Below are 23,199 nucleotides of genomic sequence, written 5' to 3' on the forward strand. Positions count from 1 at the left end.
AAACAATACAAAAAGAGGAAATCCTCCCTAACTCATTTTATGAGACCAGCATAATCCTGATACCAAAACCTGGCAGAGATGCAATTAAAAAAGAAAATTTCAGGCCAATATCCATGATAAATATTGATGCAGAAGTCTTCAATAAAATACTGGCAAATTGAATCCACCAGCACATCAAAAAGCTTATCCATCGCCATCAAGCTGGCTTAATCCCAGTGATGCAAGGCTGCTTCAACATCCACAAATCTATAAATGTAATCCATCACATAAACAAAACCAAAGACAGAAACCACATGATTATCTCAATAGATGCAGAGAAGGCCTTTGACATAATTCAACAGCCTTTATGCTAAAAACTCTCAATAAACTAACATCGATGGAACGTATCTCAAAATAATAAGAGCTCTTTATGACAAACCCACAGCCAATATCATACTGAATGGACAAAAACTGGAAGCATTCCCTTTGAAAACTGGCACAAGACAAGGCTGACCTCTCTCACCCCTCCTATTCAACATAGTATTGGAAGTTCTGGATACGGCCCTCAGGCAAGAGAAAGAAATAAAGCATATTCCAATAGGAAGAGAGGATGCCAAATTGTCCCTGTTTGCAGATGACATGATTGTATATTTAGGATACCCCATTGTTTCAGCCCCAAATCTCACTAAGCTGATTAGCAACTTCAGCAAAGTCTCAGGATACAAAATCAATGTGCAAAAATTGCAAGCATCCCTATACACCAATAAAAGACAAACAGAGTCAAATCATGAGTGAACTCCCCTTCACAATCACTACAAACTGAATAAAATGCCTAGGAATACAACTAACAAGGGATGTGAAGGACCTCTTCAAGGAGAACTACAGACCACTGCTGAAGGAAATAAGAGAGAATGCAAACAGATGGAAAAACATCCCATGCTCATTGTTAGGAAGAATCAGTATTGCAAAAATGGCCATAATGCCCAAAGTAATTTATACATTCAATGCTATCCCCATCAAGCTACCAATGAGTTTCTCACAGAATTGAAGAAAACCACCTTAAAGTTCATATGAAAGCAAAAAAGAGCCTGAATATTCAAGAAAATCCTAAGGAAAAAAGAAAAAAAAGCTTGAGGCATCACACTACCTGACTTAAAACTATATTACAAGGCTACAGTAATCAAAACAGCATGGTACTGGTACCAAAACAGAGATATAGACCAATGGAGCAGAACAGAGGCCTCAGAAAGAATGCCACACAACTACAACCATCTAATGTTTGACAAACCTGACAAAAACAAGCAATGGGGAAAGGATTCCCTATTTAATAAATGGTGTTGGGAAAACTGGCTAACCATATGTAGAAACTGGATCCCTTCCTTACACCTTATACAAAAATTAACTCTAGATGAATTAAAGATTTAAACATGAAGCCTAATATCATAAAAACTCTAGAAGAAAACCTAGGCATTACCATTCAGGACATAGGCATGGGCAAGGGCTTCATGACTAAAACACCAAAAGCATTGGCAATGAAAGCCAAAATAGACAAATTGGATCTAATTAAACTTAAGAGCTTCTGCACAGCAAAAGAAACTATCAATAGAGTGAACCAGCAACCAACAGAATGGGGAAAAAAAATTGCAATCTACCCGTCTGACAAAGGGTTAATATCCAGAATCTATGGAGAACTTAAATAAATTTACAAGAAAAATCAACCCCATCAAAAAGTGGGCAAAGAATATGAAAGACACTTTCAAAAGAAGATATTTATGCAGCCAAAAAACATAAGAAAAAAAGCTCATCATCACTGGTAATTAGAGAAATGCAAATCAAAACCACATTGAGATTTCACCTCACATCAGTTAGAATGGCGATCATTAAAAAATCAGGAGACAACAGATGCTGGAGAGGATGTGGAGAGATAGAACTGCTTTTACACTGTTGCTGGTATTGTAAACTAATGCAATCATTGTGGAAGACAGTGTGATGATTCCTCAAGGATCTAGAAATAGAAATACCATTACTAGGTATAACTCAAAGGATTACAAATCATTTTACTATAACGACACATGAACACATATGTTTATTGCAGCACTGTTCACAATACCAACTACTTGAAACCAACCCAAACGCCCACTAATGATAGACTAGATAAAGAAAATGTGGCACATATACACCATGGAATACTATGCAGCCATAAAAAAGGATGAGTTCGTGTTCTATGCAGGGACGTGGATGAAGCTGGAAATCATCATTCTCAGCAAACTGACACAAGAACAGAAAACAGAACACTGCATGTTCTCACTCATAAGTGGGTGTTGAACAATGAGAATACATGAACACAGAGAGGGGAACATCACACACGGGGGCCTGGGGGGTGGGGGGCTAGAGGAGGAATAGCAGGGGGTAAAGGGATTGGGGATGGATAGCATTAGGAAAAATACCTAATGTAGATGACGGGGTGATAGATGTAGCAAACCACCACCTTGGCACGTATATACCTATGTAACAAACTTGCATGATCTGCACATGTACCCCAGAACTTAAAGTATAATTTTTTAAAAAAAGAAAAAATAAGAATTACCATTCTGACTTGTGTGAGATAGTGTCTCATTGTGGTTTAGATTTGCATTTCTCTGATGATCAGTGATGTTGAGTTTTTTTTCATATGTTTGTTGGCCACCTTAATGTCTTCTTTTGAGAAATGTCTATTGATATGCTTCACCCACTTTTTGATGGGATTGATTTTTTCTTGTAAATATATTTAAGTTCCTTGTAAATTCTGGTTATTAGACCTTTGTCAGATGTGTAGATTGTGAAAATTTTCTTTTATTCTGTAGGTTGCCTGTTCACTCTAATGATAGTTTATTTTGCTGTGTATAAGCTCTTTAGCTTAATTAGATCCAATTTGTCAATTTTGGCTTTTGTTGCCATTGCTTTTGGTAATTTTTTCATGAAGTCTTTGCCCATGCCTGTGTCCTGAATGGTATTGCCTAGGTTTTCTTCTAGGTTTTTATGGTTTGGGGTTTTAAAACATTTAAGTCTTTAATCCATCTTGAGTTAATTTTGTATAAGGTGTAAGGAAGGGGTCCAGTTTCAGTTTTCTGATATGGCTAGCCAATTTTCCCAGCACCATTTATTGAATAGGAGATCCTTTCCCCATTGCTTCTTTTTGTTGGGTTTGTCAAAGATCAGATGGTTGTAGATGTGTAGTGTTATTTCTGAGGCCTCTATTCTGTTCCATTGGTCTATATGTCTGTTTTGGTACCAATAGCATGCTGTGTTTTAGTTACTGTAGCCTTGTGGTATAGTTTGAAGTCAGGTAGCGTAATGGCTCCACCTTTGTTCTTTTAGCTTCAGATTGTCTTGTCTATAAAGGGTCTTCTTTGATCCCATATGAAATTGAAAATAGTTATTTCTAATTCTGTGAAGAGCATCAATGGTAGTTTGATGGGAATAGCACTGAATGTATAAATTACTTTGGGTAGTATGGCCATTTTCATGATATTAATTCTTCCTATCTATGAGGATGAAATGTTTTTCCATTTGTTTGTATCCTCTCTTAATTTCCTTGAGCAATGGTTTTTAGTTCTCCTTGAAGGGGTCCTTCACATCCCTTGTAAGTTGTATTCCTAGGCATTTTATTCTCTTTGTAATAATTGCGAATGGGAGTTCATTCATGATTTGGCTCTCTCCTTGCCTATTGTTGGAGTAAAGGAATTCCTGTGATTTTTGCACATTGGTTTTATATCCTGAGACTTTGCTTAAGTTGCTTATCAGTTCAAGAAGTTTTTGAGCTGAAATGATAGGGTTTTCTGTATATAAAATCTTGTCATCTGCAAACAGAGACAACTTGACTTCTGGCCTGAGGAGCTTTAAGTGATCAGGTTACAGCCATGGTTTCAACAAAAGGGCAACCCATATACTTGAGGGATATGGTAAGACCAATGGTTCCTGTGACTATCACCCATTGCAAAAGTCTGTAAAAAGTAGTCACCACAGCAGTGCTGGTATAAGAGGTGTGTCAAGGGATTTGAAGCAGTGGGTTCAATTTGTCTGATACAGTAATACATAATCTACATAGAGGAGCTAGTTATCCACACCATGCCTTCTTTTATTCCCCCATTTCTTATCACATACACCCTGGAATCAGAGCTACTTACTTACATAACACATGTGTTGTATTTGAATGATTTGATTGCACATGACATATAAAGCAATACATTATTTTTATTAGGATGTCAATGATCAAATACTTGCTTGTTAAAATTTTTTCTTTTATGGAAATTTCCCCTGAGGAGGGAATATCACAATTTTCATAGAAGGATTTAGAAGTTGCACTATATAATAAGAAATGAGTACTACAGATCCCTAGCAATTACTCAGTTTGATCATGATTGAAATTTCTGGTACTTTATAAATAAGAGTTCCCTGCACAATCTCTCTTGCCTGCCACCATGTAAGATGTGCCTTTGCTCTTTCTTCATCTTCACCATGATTGTGATGCCTCCCCAACCATGTAGAACTGGGAGTCCATTAAACTTTTTCCTTTATAAATTACCCAGTTTCATATGTCTTTATTGGCAACATGAGAGTGGACTAATACACTGAGCATGAATGGAAGAAAGTCTCAAACTGAACTGAAGAGAAAGGGATGGGGCTTATGTGGGGAGAGGAGCAGTCCCTTAAGATTCTAAAATATTTGAAAATATTATTACTTCTCTGGTTCTTGGTTATGTAAGGCATGAAGAAGTTATTGACTCCTTAATCTCTACTGAAGGGGCTTACTTTGAAGACTAGCAATTTCATTATTTGTTTCTGAGATGGCTTGAACAGAACCTCAAGCAATGTAAGTCACAATTAGCAATTCTAGTAATAGCCTGATATTTTTTAAACCTGTCCTATTATTTTATAATCCCCATATCTCAGAAGAAGTTGGAGAAAGCCACTATCAGGGAAATTTCTTACCCTAAACCTAAATCAGATGCTAATGTCTTGTTGCTGTTTTGGTTTTAACAATAGACTCTCAACTTGTATTCATCCATGAGTATTCTATATTTCCTAACAGGATTATCTATATTTAAATCTTCTTTTAACTCTGACAGAAGAGTCCTAAAATCACCAATAATGTCTTCATGACCACTCCAATGTTTAAATAATGGACAAGAAATTATAAATCCTTAGCAAAGATATTCAGAATGTTATGGCCTTTCGAAATATGCACCATAAACTATTAAGATCTTAGAGTGCTTGGCCAAAATAAAACTTGAATATCCCATCAAATTCCTCATTTTTATGGGAAAATTTATACTCAGAAACATTAAGTGGCAAATAATCCAAATCATATGGACAGTAAGTTACAGAATGAAGGCACAAAAAGGAATTCTGACTCTCGATCTAAACGTCTTCCCACCATGCCCTTGTATGGCCTTCAATTTTGTGGGGGTGTATTTTGTTTGTTTTTGATTTATGTTATATATGAGTTTAAACACAATTCTTTCTGCTATGGGAAAGAGCCTGTTTCATTTTCAAATTTCAAAGCTCACATTTTTTAATAATTTATTTTTCATCAAATTTAAAAGGCTGTATTTAACATTTAAAAATCAGTCCTATTGCTTCATTCATTGAATTAGATAAATTAGAGTAAAACATTTTAAAGCTGTAAATTAGTATACAAATATAGCTATCATTTTATTATTTGAGTCATAGAATGACTTTACTTAAGTGACTAAAGTTTGCATTTACAATTAACACTTTTTAGTTTAAAAGTCTGATTTTTCATTTAACTAACTATGATTTGTTTAGCTAAAAAAGGATTTCTCTACTCTATTTTTCTTTCCTCAGCAGACACACACATACACACACACAGATATAAATAAGAAAAATCTACACTTCAAAGAGTCATTTCCTTAGTGACACACATCCTTCACTTTTCTCCGCACGATCCTTCAACAACGAGAATGAAATATACCTTCTTACTCCATGATATCAGTATAGACAATTCAGCACAATGTTTAAGCAAGTATAAGGACACTGTAGTCAGAATTCCTGTGTTCAAATCCTGGCTCTGCCTTTTTCTAGGGGAGCTATCTTTGACAAGTTAACCATTAACTAATTGCTTTAAGCACATGGCCGTGGCAGAGAGCCCAGAGAACAGCTCTCTTTCCAGGCCAGGAGAAGAAAAATGACAGCACAAGACACAGGATAGGACAGTCAACAGGCAAAAAGAAACACACGCATAAGGGCACAGAAATGAAGAGAAGAATGTTTCCATGAGGCAGCCAACAATGGCAACGTCTAATAAAGCCATAGAGAATGAGGATGTCGTGAAAGCCCAAGGTAGGAATCAATGACATTCTTGAAGGTGAGAGAGCAGTGAAAACATTCTGACTTGAGGAGCTAACGTGTAAGTGGTAAAGAAGCAGAATTTCCTCTAGAATGGACTGGGAAACGGGACTAGCGTGTGGCACGTGTCTACCCACCTTGAATCCAAGATCGAGGAGACCACTGCAGATTAACAGATAAGATGTAGCCAATAGAAACAGAGAGAAGAGATAAATCAAGAAAACAGTTAAATGATCTGAGGACAAACATGAAATAACATGGTTTTGGGGAGGAACCATAAGGAAACATCCTTCTCTTATCTTCCTTGCAAGCGCCTATTCATCCTGTAAGACAGCATAAAATCACTTCACAAATAAAGCCTTTCCAGACTCTCCTAAATCAACTTCTCCAATCCATTTCTCTAAAGTCTCTGAGAACTTTGTTTTATACTCTTTTATAACATTTAACAAATTATGTATAGTATTTTATTAGTTAACATGCCTGCCCCGTATATTACATAGCAAAATCCCCAGAGCTAGGATTTATGACTTTTTTACTTTTTTATTCCTGGGGCAGAGCATAGTGTTAGATACCACTATCACATTAGTAGGTGTTCATAAAATAATTGATTAGCAACAAGAAAGGGGCTGGGTGTGGTGTCTCACACCTGTAAATCCCAGCACTTTGGGAGGCTGAGGTGGGTGGATCACCTGAGGTCAGAAATAAGAGACCAACCTGGCCAACATGGTGAAACCCCGTCTCTACTAAAAATACAAATATTAGCTGGGCATGACGGCATGTGCCTGTAATCCCAGCTACTGAGGAGGCTGAGGTAGGAGAATCGCTTGAACTCGGGAGGCAAAAGTTTCAGTGAGCTGAGATCGTGCCATTGTACTCCAGCTTAGGCAACAAGTGAAACTCCATCTCAAAAGAAAGGAAGGGAAGGGGAAGGGAAAGGGAAGGGAGAAAAGAAAAAGAGAGGGGGAAGGTTAGTGATGGGAATGGAGACTAAGGAGATGAAGCAACATAAGCAGCCTCCATAGGATCTGAGCAACAATGAACTGGCTACTGAGCCTCATTGTGCAGGCCTATTCAATTGAGGAAGTGTGAGTTTGTAGTATGCCTGTTGGATTTTGTAAGCTTTCTCTTCTTCTTACAGTTTTCTATAACCTAAAAGTAACCCTGAATAAAATACAAGTAGAGTTGTTAGATTTAGTGATGAAATACAGCAAAAATTGATATTCTGTGGAGTATAGGTCAAAGAATATGAAGAATGGATATTGAAGTCACTAAGAAATACGGTAGTCATAATGATATTGAGACAGAGAGTCCTGGTTTTGTGACTGGCATTGCAATAGTATGGATTTTTTTTTTCCTTTGGTACAGAGCCTTGTAGCCAATTTAGATTACAGAGGAATTTGGGAAGGATAAAACAAAAGGCAAAAATGGGCTTGGTGTGGGAAAGGGAGAGAGTACAAATGAAATAATAAATGTAGATATACTCTGGCTTCCAAAAAGTTTTCAAAGGATTTATCAAGTAGAAGAACTACAAGCTATTGTAATTGTAACAGGAAATTGAAACTTTGTCTTTTTATTAAAAAATCCTAATTTACTTCCTCCCCTTGAGACTTGGACAGGTGCATAATCCCATTAGGGGCTCTAATGAATAACATCTCATACAGAAATTATATTCAGGGAGAGATCATGACACAATGTTAGCATACAGAATATCTGTTTTTAAATCCACACTCTCTACCATCTACATTTGCTGTGTGCTGATAATGAGACAGTGGTTCCTCAGGGAAATAAGGTAGTTTACTCAGGGCGTTCATTCAAGCTCTAAAAAAAAAAAAAAAATCCAAACAGAGGGAGTGCTGAGAGACTCTAGAGCTGCAGTTACCACTCCAGGATCAGAAAGATGGGCTGCGGCCACTGCTGTTTGGAACTCAACACATGTATGGAGGGGTACGAGGTTAATATTCAAGTGTTAATGAGGACTTAGGTATTGTGAAGCTTATATTGTACTAATTAAAAATAATTGCATGGTCCTAGAATTGGAGAGCTTTCACTGAGGAGTATCTCAAGGTCATCGCCGCCTCTCTGGATTTTCAACTTGGCTGTGTACAAACCTCAGTGGTTATCTTAACAGGAATAATTAGGTTCTGGGCAAACACATTCCTCCAACCAAACTCACTAGAGTCTGCTTGAGATTTTTTTTAAAAAGTAAGTTTCATGGCTTCTAATGAGAAATACCATTTTCCAATATAGAAACTTATTTTTGAAAGCCAGATTAAGATCAGAAGGTAGTTTCATGGTTAAAAAAGGAACAGAATAAGGAGGGCCCCGAGACTATCCTACTCTGAACACCACCAACCAAGATACACTCCATATAAATTATATTGCTGCTATGCCTACATTTTATATGAAAAAGTTTCTTTATTCATTCAAGGGTTGAAATTCCCAGAAAACCAATACCCTTTTTTAGCATCTTATCACCTGGTCCCTACAGCAAGTATGTACAAGTATACACTAAGCACGTGATCGCCTCCAATATAAAAGAGCAGAAAGGTAAAGGAATTCATAATCAATTGATTGATATGCAAAATGTTATAGCATTTATCAAAATTAGATTTAAAGTGATTTTGTTACTCCTCCATTTCATATCAAATCATTAAAAATGAATATTTTCCCTCTTCCATACAATCAAGAAGAATGCTTATGACATTCCAGAGGTAGCCTTTATGCATGTGCTTAGCTTTGACTTGTGAGTAACTTTCTAACATGTGTTCATCCTTGGCCACTTCCAGTGATCCTCATGCTTTTCAACGTCGTAACAGGAGGGATGTGTATTTCAAGTTTGTCTCTCCTAAAGCATGAGGTATAGACAGAGATGGAGAGAGCCTTCCTTAGCTTATCAGCATCATGGAACTCTAGTTCTTCTCATAGGGAATAGGGCCTCCTTCATGTTTCTCCACCTACCCTAGTCATTCTTTAGTTGATGCTTTATTTCCTAGCTCTTCAAACCTGTTTCTTATTTTTGCTCTTAAACTTCTTGCTTTTCTTTGTCTGCCAGTGTTTTGGCAATCCTGCATAGGCCTGCAGCCATGTCTGCATGTAAGCAGAGAACAGAGGCTTTAACAGAATTTCTCTCTCACATCCTCAGCTTGGGCCATGCTGTTTCATGTTCTGCCAGTGGACATAACCTTCAAGGCCATGTGGACCTTTAAAGTTCAGTATGAAAATTTGACTTCATTCTTCCATCATTCTTTATTATTCTACGTAATATACCTTATGTTCATCAACAACACTGGAAGCACATTAGTTGCTTAAGAAAAGTTGTTCTTCAAATAGAGCAATCATTTTTATATAGTTGTAATATTATTTCCATACACCACTTATATAAAATCGTATTAGTTTATATAGTTTTTATATAGTTGTGGTAAAAATAATGCTCCCCCCCCCCGCCCCAGAGGTTCATGTCTTAATTCATGGAACGTGTGAATATGTAACTTTATATAGCACAGGGACTTCATGCCTGTTAAGAGCCTTGATTTGAGGAGATTATCCCAGATTATCTGGGTTGCTTCCTGTAATGGCAGGGCTCCTTAAAATAGAGAAAGGGACTGTGAAAGCAGAGAGTTGGAGTGATGCAGCATAAGGAAGATTCCACCTAGTTGCTAGCTTTAAAGACAGAGGGCTCAGATGGTGAGCCAAGAAATGTGTGTGGCCTCTATAACTGGAAAAAGGCAAGAAAATAGATTCCTCCCTAGAGTTTTCAGGAGAAGCAGTGCTACCAACGCTTTGAATTTAGCCCAGGAAACCAGAACTGTATCACTATTATTAACCGTATTATCATCTCCAGAACTGTAAGATAAATTGGTGCTATTTTAAGTCACTGTCTGGTCATTTGTTATAGCAGCAAGAGGAAACTAATTCAACAGTACTCCATTTTCCATCATAGGTAATACACAGACAACATTCAATGTTTAATGAAAATGAATAAGATATTTCGAGGCTGAGCACAGTGGCTCACACCTATAATCCCAGCACTTTGGGAGGCCAAGGCTGGCGGATCACCTGAGGTCAGGAGTTTGAGACCAGCTTGGCCAACATGGTGCAACCCCATCTCTACTGAAAATATAAAAATTAGCCAGACATGTTGGCAGACACCTGTAATTCCAGCTACTTGGGAGGCTGAGGCAGGAGAATCTCTTGAACCTGGGAGGTGGAGGTTGCAGTGAGCCAAGATAGCACCATTGCACTCCAGTCTGGGTGACAGAGCCAGACTCCATCTCAAAATAAATAAATAAATAAATAGGACTTGTCACTGTTTACATTTTTGCATGCTATGAAATGCACTCTCATATGTTCAATAGTAATATTTCTGAATAGCTGATATTTACTTATGAATAGATAGGATGAGAACTTGTACTTGGGACTCGGAGTTGCAACAGAGAAAAATTACTTTACCAATAAATCAATAGACTTGATGAGTCTATTTATTTTGCCATCAGCTCAATTACCTTTCTGTTCTTCGGCAGGCTACTAGCGAAGCTCAGTTATCGACAATGGCTCAGACCCTTCTCTTTCTTCAGCGGCTGCTGCCTTAGCTCTTGTGTTCTGTCATCTCCTAGGGTTTAATGTGCAAAAATTATGCAACCAAACTAGGGTTCCACCGGGTGCAGAGTTAATTGGCTGAGGCATGCAGGGTAAACACTGTCGTTAACTCATTCTCTGCATGAAAAATTAAATATACTCAATAACGTCTAGTTTTTGAAGTGTGTGATTTTATTTAATCTTCACAATAACTTGGTGAAGAAGGTATTACTATTAGGTTGGTGCAAAAGTATTTGCAGCTTTTGCCATGAAAAGTCATGGCAAAAGCTGCAAATACTTTTGCACCAACCTAATAACTTAATTTTACAGTTAGAAAAAAAAATGTTAGGGAGAGTTTCTAAGCAGTAAATGACAGAAAGGAGATATGAACTAAAATTTCTTAATTCTTTATTCAGATGATAAAACTAATGTGATTTTGCTCTATCACAAATATTATTGTCATTTTACCCCAGGGTCAAAATTCTAGATACATGTTTTTAAATGTATTTTAATGACAAAATACATATTTTAATGACAAAATAACATATTCATGTTATTAAGTATGTGGGAAATTTAAAAAACTATGAAAAGTTTTAAATCACCCACAATATTACTGCTGAAAAATAACAACTCCTACTATTTTGATGCATTTCTTTATAAACCTTTTTCTGTGTATTTATATATTTCTTTTGACATTATGGTTTTGCATCCCATTCCATTTTATCATATTTTGAGTGAAGTGAGACAGCATTCTAACCTTATCACATTTACAATTTTACTGTATTGTCTTTCAGTAACCTACTTTTGCTGAAAGTTTAAATATAAATCAAAATTAGTCTACCCGTCTTGAATTCACTTTTTTTTCGGGATGAAAGCTATGCTTCTCCAAATGCAGTCTGAGGACAGTAGTGCCAGCATCATTTGGGAGCTTGTTATAACTGCAAATTCTCTACTGAGTCAAAGTCTTTGGGGTGAAGTCCAGGAATTTCTGTTTTAACAAGCTCTCTAGGTATTTCATACATGCAAAACTTTGGACTGAAGTATGCGGTTTTCTGTGAGTGTTGATGAGGCAAAGCAGCTTAGGCCTATTGTAGGTTAAAGGCAAGCACAATAATTGTTACACTTTGAAGAAAAAGAGATCTTCTTTTTATTATTTACTTTCATTTCTTAAGAGATGGGGTCTTGCTGTGTTTCCCAGGCTGGTCTCAAACTCCAGCCTCAAGTGATCTTCCCACCCCAGCCTCCCAAAGCAGTGAGATTACAGGCATGAGCCATTGAGCCCACTAAAGAGCTTCTTGATTACCAAAATTTTCCACACCACATGCCTTCAACATCTACTATTGATTACTTGGGTTAAGTCTATAGCCCTTATTAAAATGGCCATATTCTTTCTTAGAAATGCAATAGTTACCTATGCTTATGATATTTCCATCATGTTTAATGCATCTGTTTATTCAGATTAGCCAACTGATAATCCTTAATCAAAATCAGAATAGGATGAAGAACAGGTAAACTCTAAATTCAGTTATAATACCATTTCTTAAATATATCTACCACATTAGAATGTATAGAATAGAAAAGAAAACACATTTTACAGCCCCTTGTCCCTATGATGACTCACAGTCCTATTAGAAAATAAAATTTGTATATGTAATTAAATTAACATTGGTCAATCAAAGCCTTAATCAGTGATAACCAGGTATTACAGTACGTTAAGATAAGCAATGAGTGCCCTGGGTTACATAGTAAGACAGACATACTAAGTAGGGAGAGTCTCCTTATGAAGGAGGAATTTGAGTGGGACCTAAATAACAATTGTTATAACAAAAACGCCAAAAATGTCACCTGTTAAGTGTTTGCCATGGGTCAAGCACTGTGTTGAGCAACTGACATGGATTAAGTTCTCCAATCTTCGTAACACCACTAGAACATACCTGTTATACTTCCCCATATAAGGCTAAATGAGGTTAGGTAACATCACCAGTATTACATAGTAGTGTTTTGTGGAGTTGGAGTTTGAACTGAAGTCTGCAGTTTTGTTTGACTGCAGAGCCACATTTCTTACCACTTCTGCCTTGTTAACGTTTTGTTTGTTTTGGTTTGGTTTGGTTTGGTTTGGTTTGGTTTGGTTTGGTTTGGTTTTGAGACAGTCTTGCTCTGTAACCCAGGCTGGAGTGTAGTGACATGAACACAGCTCTCTGCAGCCTCGAACTCCTGGGTTCAAGAGATCTTACTCCCTCAGCCTCCCAATAGCTGGGACTATAGGCATGTGCCGCAACACCTCGCTAATATTTTTTAAAAATTTCTGTAGAGATGGGGTCTCACAGTGTTGCCCAGGCTGGTCTCAAATTCCTGGCTTCAAACAATCCTCTCAGCTAGGCCTTCCAGTGTTGCGGTTACAGGAGTGAGCCACCGTGCCCAGCCTAATTGTTAACTCTGACTGAGAACTTGCGTAGATTGAGAAGGTTGGTAGTATATTATAGATAAAGGCTGCTCTGGAAAGGATGAGGGTGAGGTAAGCAAGCTCCCATGGTGAATTTGCCTGACCGAAACACAACGTTTACATTGGCAAGTAGCTGAAGCAGAGAAAAAAACTTGTCAGGAAAACAAAAGTTCTTGTACACATAGATGAAGATCTGTGATATAATTTATAGATATTGAATAAACATCACACATTAACATAAAAGGGATGTTTCATAACTAGACTAACATTGGTTAAAAAGCATACTTGGTTGAGATGTGAAGAGATATTTGGGTAGAAAAACTGATTAATAAGGTGACTGTTGAAAACAAGATACCCGATGAAGGACAATGATAAGGAGTTTTGGGAGAAGAAAAAGAGAATGATTAATTACTAAATATTATAACAGAAAGGAGGGTGAATGATTTCAGCGACAGATTGGCCAAACGAACTAAGAGGAAAACTAGGATTTGAATCTGACATCCTGGTTTCTCTAGAACTATACGTAACAATTTTAATAATCTGGAGAGATGTGTAAAAAATTAATTCAACATTTTTATTTTCAAAGATTGTGAGTTTAGGTTACTCTTAACTCCTCTTTATTCCTAAACACCTATATCCACTTGGTTTTTATGTCTTGCAGATCTTTAAAAACAAACATTTGAATCAGTCCTATTTATTCTTTGTCATATTGCTTTAGTTTAAGTCCTGGTAAGCTTTCAAATGGCAGCCTATAGTTGAAACAGCCTAAATATTCTTTTTACCTTTTGAATCACTTCCATAAAACATATTGCTTTGCTATACAGAGTTTTCATTCTATATAAGTTAATGTGCAACCTATATTGACTTATGGCATCTTCCTGCTAAAAGTTTAAAAATGCATCTCCCCTGCTTTTTATTGCACTGTTTTACTTGGTGTGACGTGCAGAATTAGAGCAGCCATGTAGTTTATCATCTGAATGAGACCCTTGGGACATTGAAAGTGGGCGTATTAGTAATTACACTGGGACAAACAATGTCTAGGCTTTGCTTAGCTTTCAAGCCCCATCCTCTTCTAAGAGCAGTTTACAAATGAGCAATACCAAAATCGTTAGTGAACAAACATTGTTCCGAAGGCCTTCTATCTGTGTTGTTCACAGCTGGATCTTCAATGCCTAATGCACTCCTCAGTACACCGTAGCTCCTCAATAACTGTGTGCAAAAGGAGGAAATGAGGCAAGGAGGCATGGAAGAAGAAATGAATCGATCACAGAGTTTTAGAAAGTTTAATTCTAGTATGCTGTCATTGAAATGACATCGAGTTGAAGGTCTTACCTCCTTGGAGAAAGCCAAAGGAGGCACGGAGATCTTGGCAGAGGAAGGTTAAAAAAGGGAGGTCCCAAATCAGACCACCCATGAAACTGACTTTCTGATCTCAACCAGGCACTAGTGAATTTGGTTGGAGAAATGAGATTTTCCAGAGCCTAATTATTCCTGTGAGAGTAACTACTGAGGTTTGTGCACAGCCAAGCTGGAAATCCAGAGAAGTGGCACTGAGACCCTTCTCAGTGAAAGCCCTCTAATTCTAGGACCATGCAATTATTTTTAATTAGTACATTAGAATTATAAGCTTTACAATGTTTTGTAATTTATTTTGTGCTGTTTTGTAATTTAACACATGACAACCCCTAGGAGTGCGATTCAAGTCCAATTTACCCAAAGACTTCCCTGCTTGTGTCATCAGGTGGACATATTTTTACCAAAGCCATATCTTAGTTGAAGAGAACTTTCATATTCTTCATGAATTCCTGGGAGGAGCTGTTTAAAAAGTTTTCACAGCAGCATTTTAGATGTTCTAACTACAAAGGAGATATGTAAATGTCCGTTTTGTGCTTCTGAAAATAGGTGCAGTCTCTGTGCAAAAAAGAAAATTTGTCATGAGCACTGGAATAAAAAGGGAAATAATCAATAAGAACATAATTTAATTATATGAATGTCAGCTTTCTGCAGAAACTCGATTTGATGTAATTAAAGTACTTGGAACAAATAAAATGAATCAGAGAAATTTCTTTCCTAGCTTTTTTTTTTTTTTATTGAGTTAAAGGAAGGTTCAAAATTGCATACTACTTATGGGAAACCTGAAATAACTATGCAAAAAATATGTGTGTGTGTGAGTGTATGTGTGTGTGTCCAGAAGAGAGAAGCAGAGAGAGTGAAGGGTTATTTTTTCTGGCCTCTTAGTTGACAACCAACGAAGCAGACAACATTTATGAAAATAAAGTTTTTGATAGTAAGGGGCTAACATCTACAAACAACTATAAATTAAAAATTTTTTTCAATGATCATGAGCCCCAGGAAAATAAACATGACATTTGTTTAATGATTGTTTTAGTCCTTTCCTCATCATAAATTCATACCAGGAGCTCGCTGCCTTTGTTAGGTCAGGAATGCTTCTAGAGAAGGAAGCAAATCATGAATTTAAATTTGGAGAAAAAGAATGTTGATTCTAGGAAGAAGAACTACTCCTAACTAATGGTTTGCTGGCATTACATGTGCCACTGGGGCATTTATCTGGGGAGCTATTTGTTCTGTGCTGTGCTTATATAGGATATTTTGTTCTAGCTATCTACGAGCCTTCCTGTGAAGCATACAAACACCTAGGCCAGACGTCCAATTACTACTGGATAGATCCTGATGGCAGTGGACCTCTGGGGCCTCTGAAAGTTTACTGCAACATGACAGGTAACTGTGTCACATTTATGTTTTATGAAGATTGCATTTCTCTATGTTATGAATAAGTAGTTCCACCAATGGTTTATTTCTTTGGTGCTGTGCTTTTATCACATCTAATCAGTAAGATATTGCTGGATTTGTTAGATAAGATGGCAAAATGCGTTATTAAATCAGTAAAACATTTTGACACTATGCTTTTCAAAATGTTTACCTTTGACATGAACAATTAAGAAACATTTCTGTAAAAAAATCAACATGTCGGAGGGAAAACCAGAAAGTAAAGTTAAAAAGTTAAGCCCACAGCAAGGACTGGTAACCTAGACTAAGGAACTTCAGTATCACGGCTCCAATATCTTCACTGTGCATGCTGGAGGAAGCTTTTAGATCATATCAGACCTTCCTCTATTCTCAATGGTTATAGAAGAAATCTTTCTAAGTACTGAAATCCCATTTTGACAATAGCAAAAATTACCGGAAGCTTTCATGAAATATATTTGGGGTTTTCTTCTTGGGAAGAGAACCTAGTTTTTCTCCACTTCCATATTAAATGAGATTGTGGGTTCTTATAAACTTCCACAACAATGTTTAAGATGTACATATCCCTGAGATTAAAAACAGATTTTCCATCAGACACTTGGCAACATCTTACCCTTCAAAAATCCAGAAGAAGGTGTGAGGTATGCGTTATTTACTGGCTTCAGAAAAAGACCAGCATTTGATATGAAGTCCTGGGCATATGATGATAAGGGTAATGATAATATGATGCTACTGATGGTCATTACTGAGTGTGACTGTTTATCATCTGCCAAGTACCATAGTAAATCCTTTAGACAGACACTTGGGTTTACATCCCGGCTTCATTAATCACATGTGTAATATTTGACACTTTACTAACTTTACTAAATGCAATAAGCCTCAGAATCTTTATCTGTAAAATGAGTCAATAAGGATACTCACTTCATGGCATTATCATATGAATACAATAAGATAACCTGCATATGGTTCTTAGCATATTGTCTAACACATGGTAAACCTTCAATAAAAGTTATTGGATGAGGGCCAGGCATGGTGGCTTACGCCTGTAATCCTAGCACTTTAGGAGGCTGAGGTGGGTAGATCACAAGGTCAAGAGTTTGAGACCAGCTTGGCCAACATGGTGAAACCCTGTCTCTACTAAAAATACAAAAATTAGCTGGGCTTGGTGGCACGTGCCTATAATCCCAGCTACTTTGGAGGCTGAGGCAGGACAATTGCCTGAATCTGCAAGGCTGAGGTTGCAGTGAGCCGAGATGCTACCACTGCACTCCAGCTTGGGCAACAGAGCAAGACTCTGTCTTGGGGAAAAAAAATAAAAAAGTAATTGGATGAAAAATTTTAGAGGCTTTGGGAGTTAAATAACTTGCCCATATTTCTCAGGCAAGATTCAAACTGAACTATTTGCAGCCCATGGATTTTACTTTGGGCTATAATTCAGAACCATATATGGAGTTTTGTTTTGTTTTTGTTTTGTTTTCCACACAAACTTCTTGGCTCTATCCCTGCAGACTCTGATTCATTATGTCTAAATGGAAATCATATTGTGCAAATAGAACTGAAAACCATGAAGGATGCTATAGGCAAGCAGATACCAGCGGGGAACTCTTAGCAGTATCAGGAAGCCAGGCATGGTATGGAATAGAAGGGAAAATGATGAAGGCATCAATGTAGTATGGAAGACATACAAAGAAGACAATAAAATGGAAGCTGACCAGCCTGGGCAATATAGTGAGACCACATTTCTAGTTAGAAAAATTCCCAGCTACTTAGGAGGCGCAGGTGGAAAGATCCCCTTGAGCCCAGGAGATTCGAGGCTATGGTGAGTCATGATCAGTCTAAGAGAGTGAGACCCTGTCTCAAAAAGTTTTTTTCAAAATAGAAATAATAAAATGGGAGCTAGCATCTCCTAAATTGCTAAATTTCCTCTAGAAATTTGGAAGATGCTAGCTCCCATTTTATTTTATTTTTCTATTTTGAAAAAGAACTCTAGGCATGCCTCAGAGAAGGAACACACTTACCAGAGAGATTAATCTAAGAGTTTACTGACAATGGACTTATTAACACTCTCAAATTCTTTTTTATATATCTTCGGTTTTATCTTGTTAGCCCTAAAGTATTAACCTATGATAACCTGACTTAATTTAAAAGAATCTTGATTTTGGTTTCTCCTAATATATGAAAATATATAATACAATAAAGTCTATTCTTAACCTCAAGGAAAATCAGGGCATCCTGGCTTGGATTGGACAATTAAGAATTTATTTTAGTTATTGTTCTACATTCATCTCAAAAAAATTATAAAAAGAAATAAAACTATAATGTACACAATTCTCGTGAAGGACACACACAACACACAGGACTAGTTTACTTTCAGGAGAGCTTCTCCTGTACATTGAACCCTTCGCTCAGAAACATAGGTCTTATCTTCATCTATATCTCCCTTAAAGAGCACAGCTGCAATTTAACTCAGCACTTTAGATGCAGTCTGAGCTGTAAGGAGCAGAGTACAACTTTTTGCAATTAGAATATTTTTCTTCTATTCATGCAAGAGAGTGATGAACATCAGTGTTGTCAGGGACCCTCGAAGAATCTTGCCTTACAGGCCAGCAGGCACCTTTTAGTTCTTTGTCACTGGCCAACGCTTTCTTTTCCTGGAAAGCATGTGGATTTAACATCATTAAGAGAATATGATGCACAAGGCTTGGCTTGGGCTATTCCATTTCCAAAAGATAAATGTTAAAGAAGAGAGAGTAACAGCATGACATATTCTATAAAGTCTTGATCTATAACTCTATGTCATGAAAAATTATATATGCTCCCCCAAACCTGAAGTATAAAAGGAGACAAGCACTCAAACAGGCAAAGAAGAGAAATGAGCCCTATAAATCAATACCCTAAGGCACAAGGGAGGTTGGCTTATTCCAAAGAACTGAAATCCCAGTGGCTGGAACATAGTGAGCCTAAGAGAGGGACTCAAAATAAAGCAGGGGAAAGGTGAGTAGGGGCAGGCCAGAGCAGACCAGCTATAATGAGTGTAGGGCAGAAGAAAAGGTGCTTTTATTTTTTTATTTTTCAATTATTTTTCAATTACAGTGGGTGGGAGTCCATGGAAAGATTTTAATCAGGAGAATAAGATCTTGATTACATTCAATCATCTACCACTTGGACTGCTATGAGAGACAGAATGAAAACATTGTGACCAGTTCTGACGCTACTGCAAAAGTCCAATGAAGAGATGATGATCCCTTGAACTAGGGTAGTGATAGTTTAAAGTGATGAGAAACTGATACATTTTTAGATTTCTTTTGAAGGTTGAATTGACAGGATTGGTAAAAGTTTGGATGAGAATGTTTAGAGACAGTAATCAATACTAACTTCTCAACATATGGACTGAATAACTGGATAAATTATAGTGCCATTTAGAAGAAGTGGAAAATAAGGGTAATACAGTTTTAAAAGAAGCTGAAGAACTTAGTTTTGACTAATTAAATGTGAAGTGCCATATGCCATCCAAACTGAGATGCAAATTTTGCAGTTGGAGAAGCCCCAAAAGCCTGTTTGGGTTAGAGATATAAATGTGCCAGTTATTAACATGTTAATATATGAGAATTGATAATAGCATTTGGGGGTTGATATAACAAAGAAACAGCATCTCAGAAATGAGCTCTTAGAAACTCAATAAGCAGGGCACAGTGGCGCACGCTTGCAATCCCAGCCCTTTGGGAGGCCGAGGAGGGTGGATCACTTGAGCCCAGGAGTTCAAGACCAGCCTGAGCAACATGGCAAGACCCTATCTCTACGAAAAAAAAAAAAAAAAAACCCTAGCTGGGTGTGGTGGTGCACACCTGTGGTCCCAGCTACTTGGGAGGCTGAGGTGGGAGGATCATTTCAGCCTGGGGGATCAAGGCTACAGTGAACCGTGATCACACCACTGCATTCCAGCCCAAGTGCTAGAAAGCCTGTCAAGAAAAAGGAGGAGGAGGAAGGGAAGGGAAGGGCAAGGTCAAAGGGGAGGAGGAGGATGAGTGGGAGGAGGAATTAGTTCCTTCTCACACTGCTATGAAGAACTTCCCTGAGATTGAGTAATTTATAAAGGAAAGATCTTTAATTGAGTCACAGTTCCTCATGGCTGGGGAAGCCTCAGGAAATTTACAATCCTGGCAGAAGGGGAAGCAGGCACCTTCTCCACAAGGCAGCAGGAGAGAAAGCATGTGAAGGCAGAACTGTCAAACACTTATAAAACCATTAGATCTCATGAGAACTCACTCACTATCATGAGAACTGCATGGAGAAAACTGCTCCCATAACCCAGCCATCTCTCACCAGGTCCTTCCCTCAGCACATGTGGATTGTGGGGATTACAATTCAAGATGAGATTTGAACAGGGACACAGAGCTAAACCATATTACTCAATCATTCAGTAGATAGAGATTTGGGTTCTAGTGTTAAAATATTTAATAAGTGTTTGGAAAAATATACATAATTGAGGGTAGATAGAGAAAAAGTGTCTAAGGGCATTTGGGAGCAGATAGATCATCTGTGTGGAGGTTGAAATGACTGCTTGGATCCTAGAGAATGACAGAAGGACTTGGAGAATAAAGAGCAACTTGGCATCCATCCACACATGCACAATGGATGTGGTGGTGCCACAGAAGTATGGCAATAAATAGCAACTAGAATGCAGGGAACATGGTATGGCCAGGAATGATGAACCTTCTAAGGATGCTGCACAGGCAGTGTCAGGGAATTGAGCTACATCCTAGGGAATTAGGAGTGTTCTAAATGACAGAGCATTTTAAGCACTGCATAGGACACCAGCAAAATCTTCCATAAAACGGCTGACTCATAAGCTGAGTCTTGAAGAACAAGGAGGTGTTATGAGGCTGGGAAATCCAGGGAAGGAAAAATAGGTCAACTTATAAAATGCTTTGTGTAGGATGAAAAGCAGTTGAAACTTTGTCCTGAAGTTACAGGACAAAGCAAGCAATGGACGGTTTCAAGCAAAAGAGCAACTTCATCAGGCAGTGTATATTAAAAGCATCACTTTGGCAGCCGTGAAAAAGGTTCTTCAAAGGCCACTGGGACTTAAGAGAGGGAAACAAGTTCGAAAGCACCTGTAGTAATTCAGGAGTTGAAAATGGGAACATAAAGTAGTAGCAATAAAGTAAAAGAGGAAGAGATTGATTTGATGGGTATTTAAGAAGGTGAATTGGCCAGACTGTACCTGATGAGGTAGAAAAAGTTGAAAATGATAACCCCATGACAAGGAGCACAGAAAAGCAGAGGAAAACTAGGAAAAAGGGTAAGATTCTGTGTTGCTTTAGGTCCCTGTAACTCAACCAGGTAAAGTTATCCTACAGGCAGATGCTACACAAAGTCACTGTAGGACCTTGAACACATTTATTATAAAAAGTCTTTGGCTGGGCACAGTGACTCATGCATTTTGTGAGGCTGAGGTGGGCAGATCACCTGAGGTCAGGAGTTCACGACTAGCTTGACCAACATGGCAAAACCCCATCTCTACAAAAAATACAAAAACTAGGTGGGTGTGGTGGCACACACCTGTCATCCCAAATACTCAGGAGGCTGAGACAGGAAAATCGCTTGAACCCGGAGGACAGAGGTTGCAGTGAGCCGAGATGGCCCCACTGCACTCCAGCCTGGGTAACAGAGCAAGACTCTGTCTCAAAAAATAGATAATAAAAATAAATAATCTTTGTCTCAGTTTTCTTGTAAATAAAGTGCAGGAAATGGAATAAGTTGATTTCTATACTGCCTTTCATTCAAAAAATTTCTATTGTTACCATGAGACATGAAAAAAATTACTGCTTGCAGTCAAATAATTTAGATAGAAACCTCTTATCTCAAACAAGTTTGAATTTACTATTTCTTGGCTAAGTTTGACATAAATTGACTTTGTTCATTTTTTATCATAAGGCAGTTGTTCTACTATGTAATTCTTCTGGCTATCTGCAGTTCAGAGGTACATCTCTTAGAAATTTGGAAATTAGGGGGTGTCCTAAATTACAGAGTATTTCAAGTGCTGCACAGCTGATGACATTGAGGAGAGATTTTTCACTGAATCCTTTTTTTTAAAAAATGTATCATCCTGTAAAAGCCAAAGCCTGGTTTCTTGTTTTAGATGTTAGGGCACATTATAAAATGTGGTCATTGTTATCCTTGCCTGCCTTCTCTGTTTTTATGCTCCCTCTGAAAATTTGGTTTTAAAACTTTGTGAAAACGATCTTATATTTTCAGTATTAACCTTTTAATTGTACATTTTTTTCCTAACATTTAAGCTTTTCATTTCTATTTTCTTCAGGTGTTACCAGCATCCTCTCCCTAGAAACCCTGAAGCTTTGTATTTAAAGTTTCATTTAAGTCTTTCTGCTAGATGGTTAAGAGTAACAATAGTAAATAAAGCAAGATCCAGCCATTATCCTTGGAAACTTCCTGTCTATCCTTAAACCTAAGACAATATTTTTTTTCATATTCTATCCTCTAATTCATTTTCTCTATAACTTTCCCTGCATTCATTTTTTTCTTAATTTAAGTAAGCATCTGTGCTCTAGTGCATGAAGTTTAAAGTCCAAATAAAGAACTCCTCTTGCGTTCTTCCTAGCACTGGTTTTGTAGTTTTATCAAAAAGCCATTAAGCTTGTTTACATAATTTGTGCTTTATAAAGCCCCAGGATTTAGCTGATCAAATTCTATTATCCTCTATAATGGTAAAAGCTGTTCATGACTTTTTAATCTAATATTTATAGAGAGCTTGTAACTGAAGTTTCTAAGCACTTGTACTCAGTGTTAGTATTGTATTTAGTGTTATGCGTCTCGCAGGCTTTAGAAGTACAGCGTGAGCAGGAGGAAATGGGTCACTGAGGTGGCAGACTTGAGCTGTAGTGCAAAATATCATAAACCCACCCACCTCCACTTCCCCATGTCCACAAAGCAAAACAGTTTCTATCCTACTGTATAGTTATGCACCCATACATGTTCAGTCAACAATAGGCTACATATACAATGGTGGTCCTTTAAGATTATAATGCTGTATGTTTGCTGTACCTTTTCTATGTTTAGATAGGTTT

General features: G+C 37.5%; 1 protein-coding gene across 1 annotated transcript in view; it reads left to right on the forward strand.

Moving 5' to 3' along the window:
* The window catches only part of CNTNAP2 (contactin associated protein 2), a 1,742,807-nt gene that overhangs the window by 890,623 nt on the left and 828,985 nt on the right, over positions 1-23,199 (forward strand). Inside the window, exon 12 of the mRNA XM_017502914.1 lies at positions 15,965-16,084. Coding sequence (XP_017358403.1) covers positions 15,965-16,084 — 120 coding nt within the window. The remainder of the gene's footprint in view (positions 1-15,964; positions 16,085-23,199) is intronic.

Source organism: Cebus imitator, unplaced genomic scaffold, assembly GCF_001604975.1.
Source record: "Cebus imitator isolate Cc_AM_T3 unplaced genomic scaffold, Cebus_imitator-1.0 Scaffold304, whole genome shotgun sequence".
Taxonomy (NCBI): Eukaryota; Metazoa; Chordata; class Mammalia; order Primates; family Cebidae; genus Cebus; species Cebus imitator.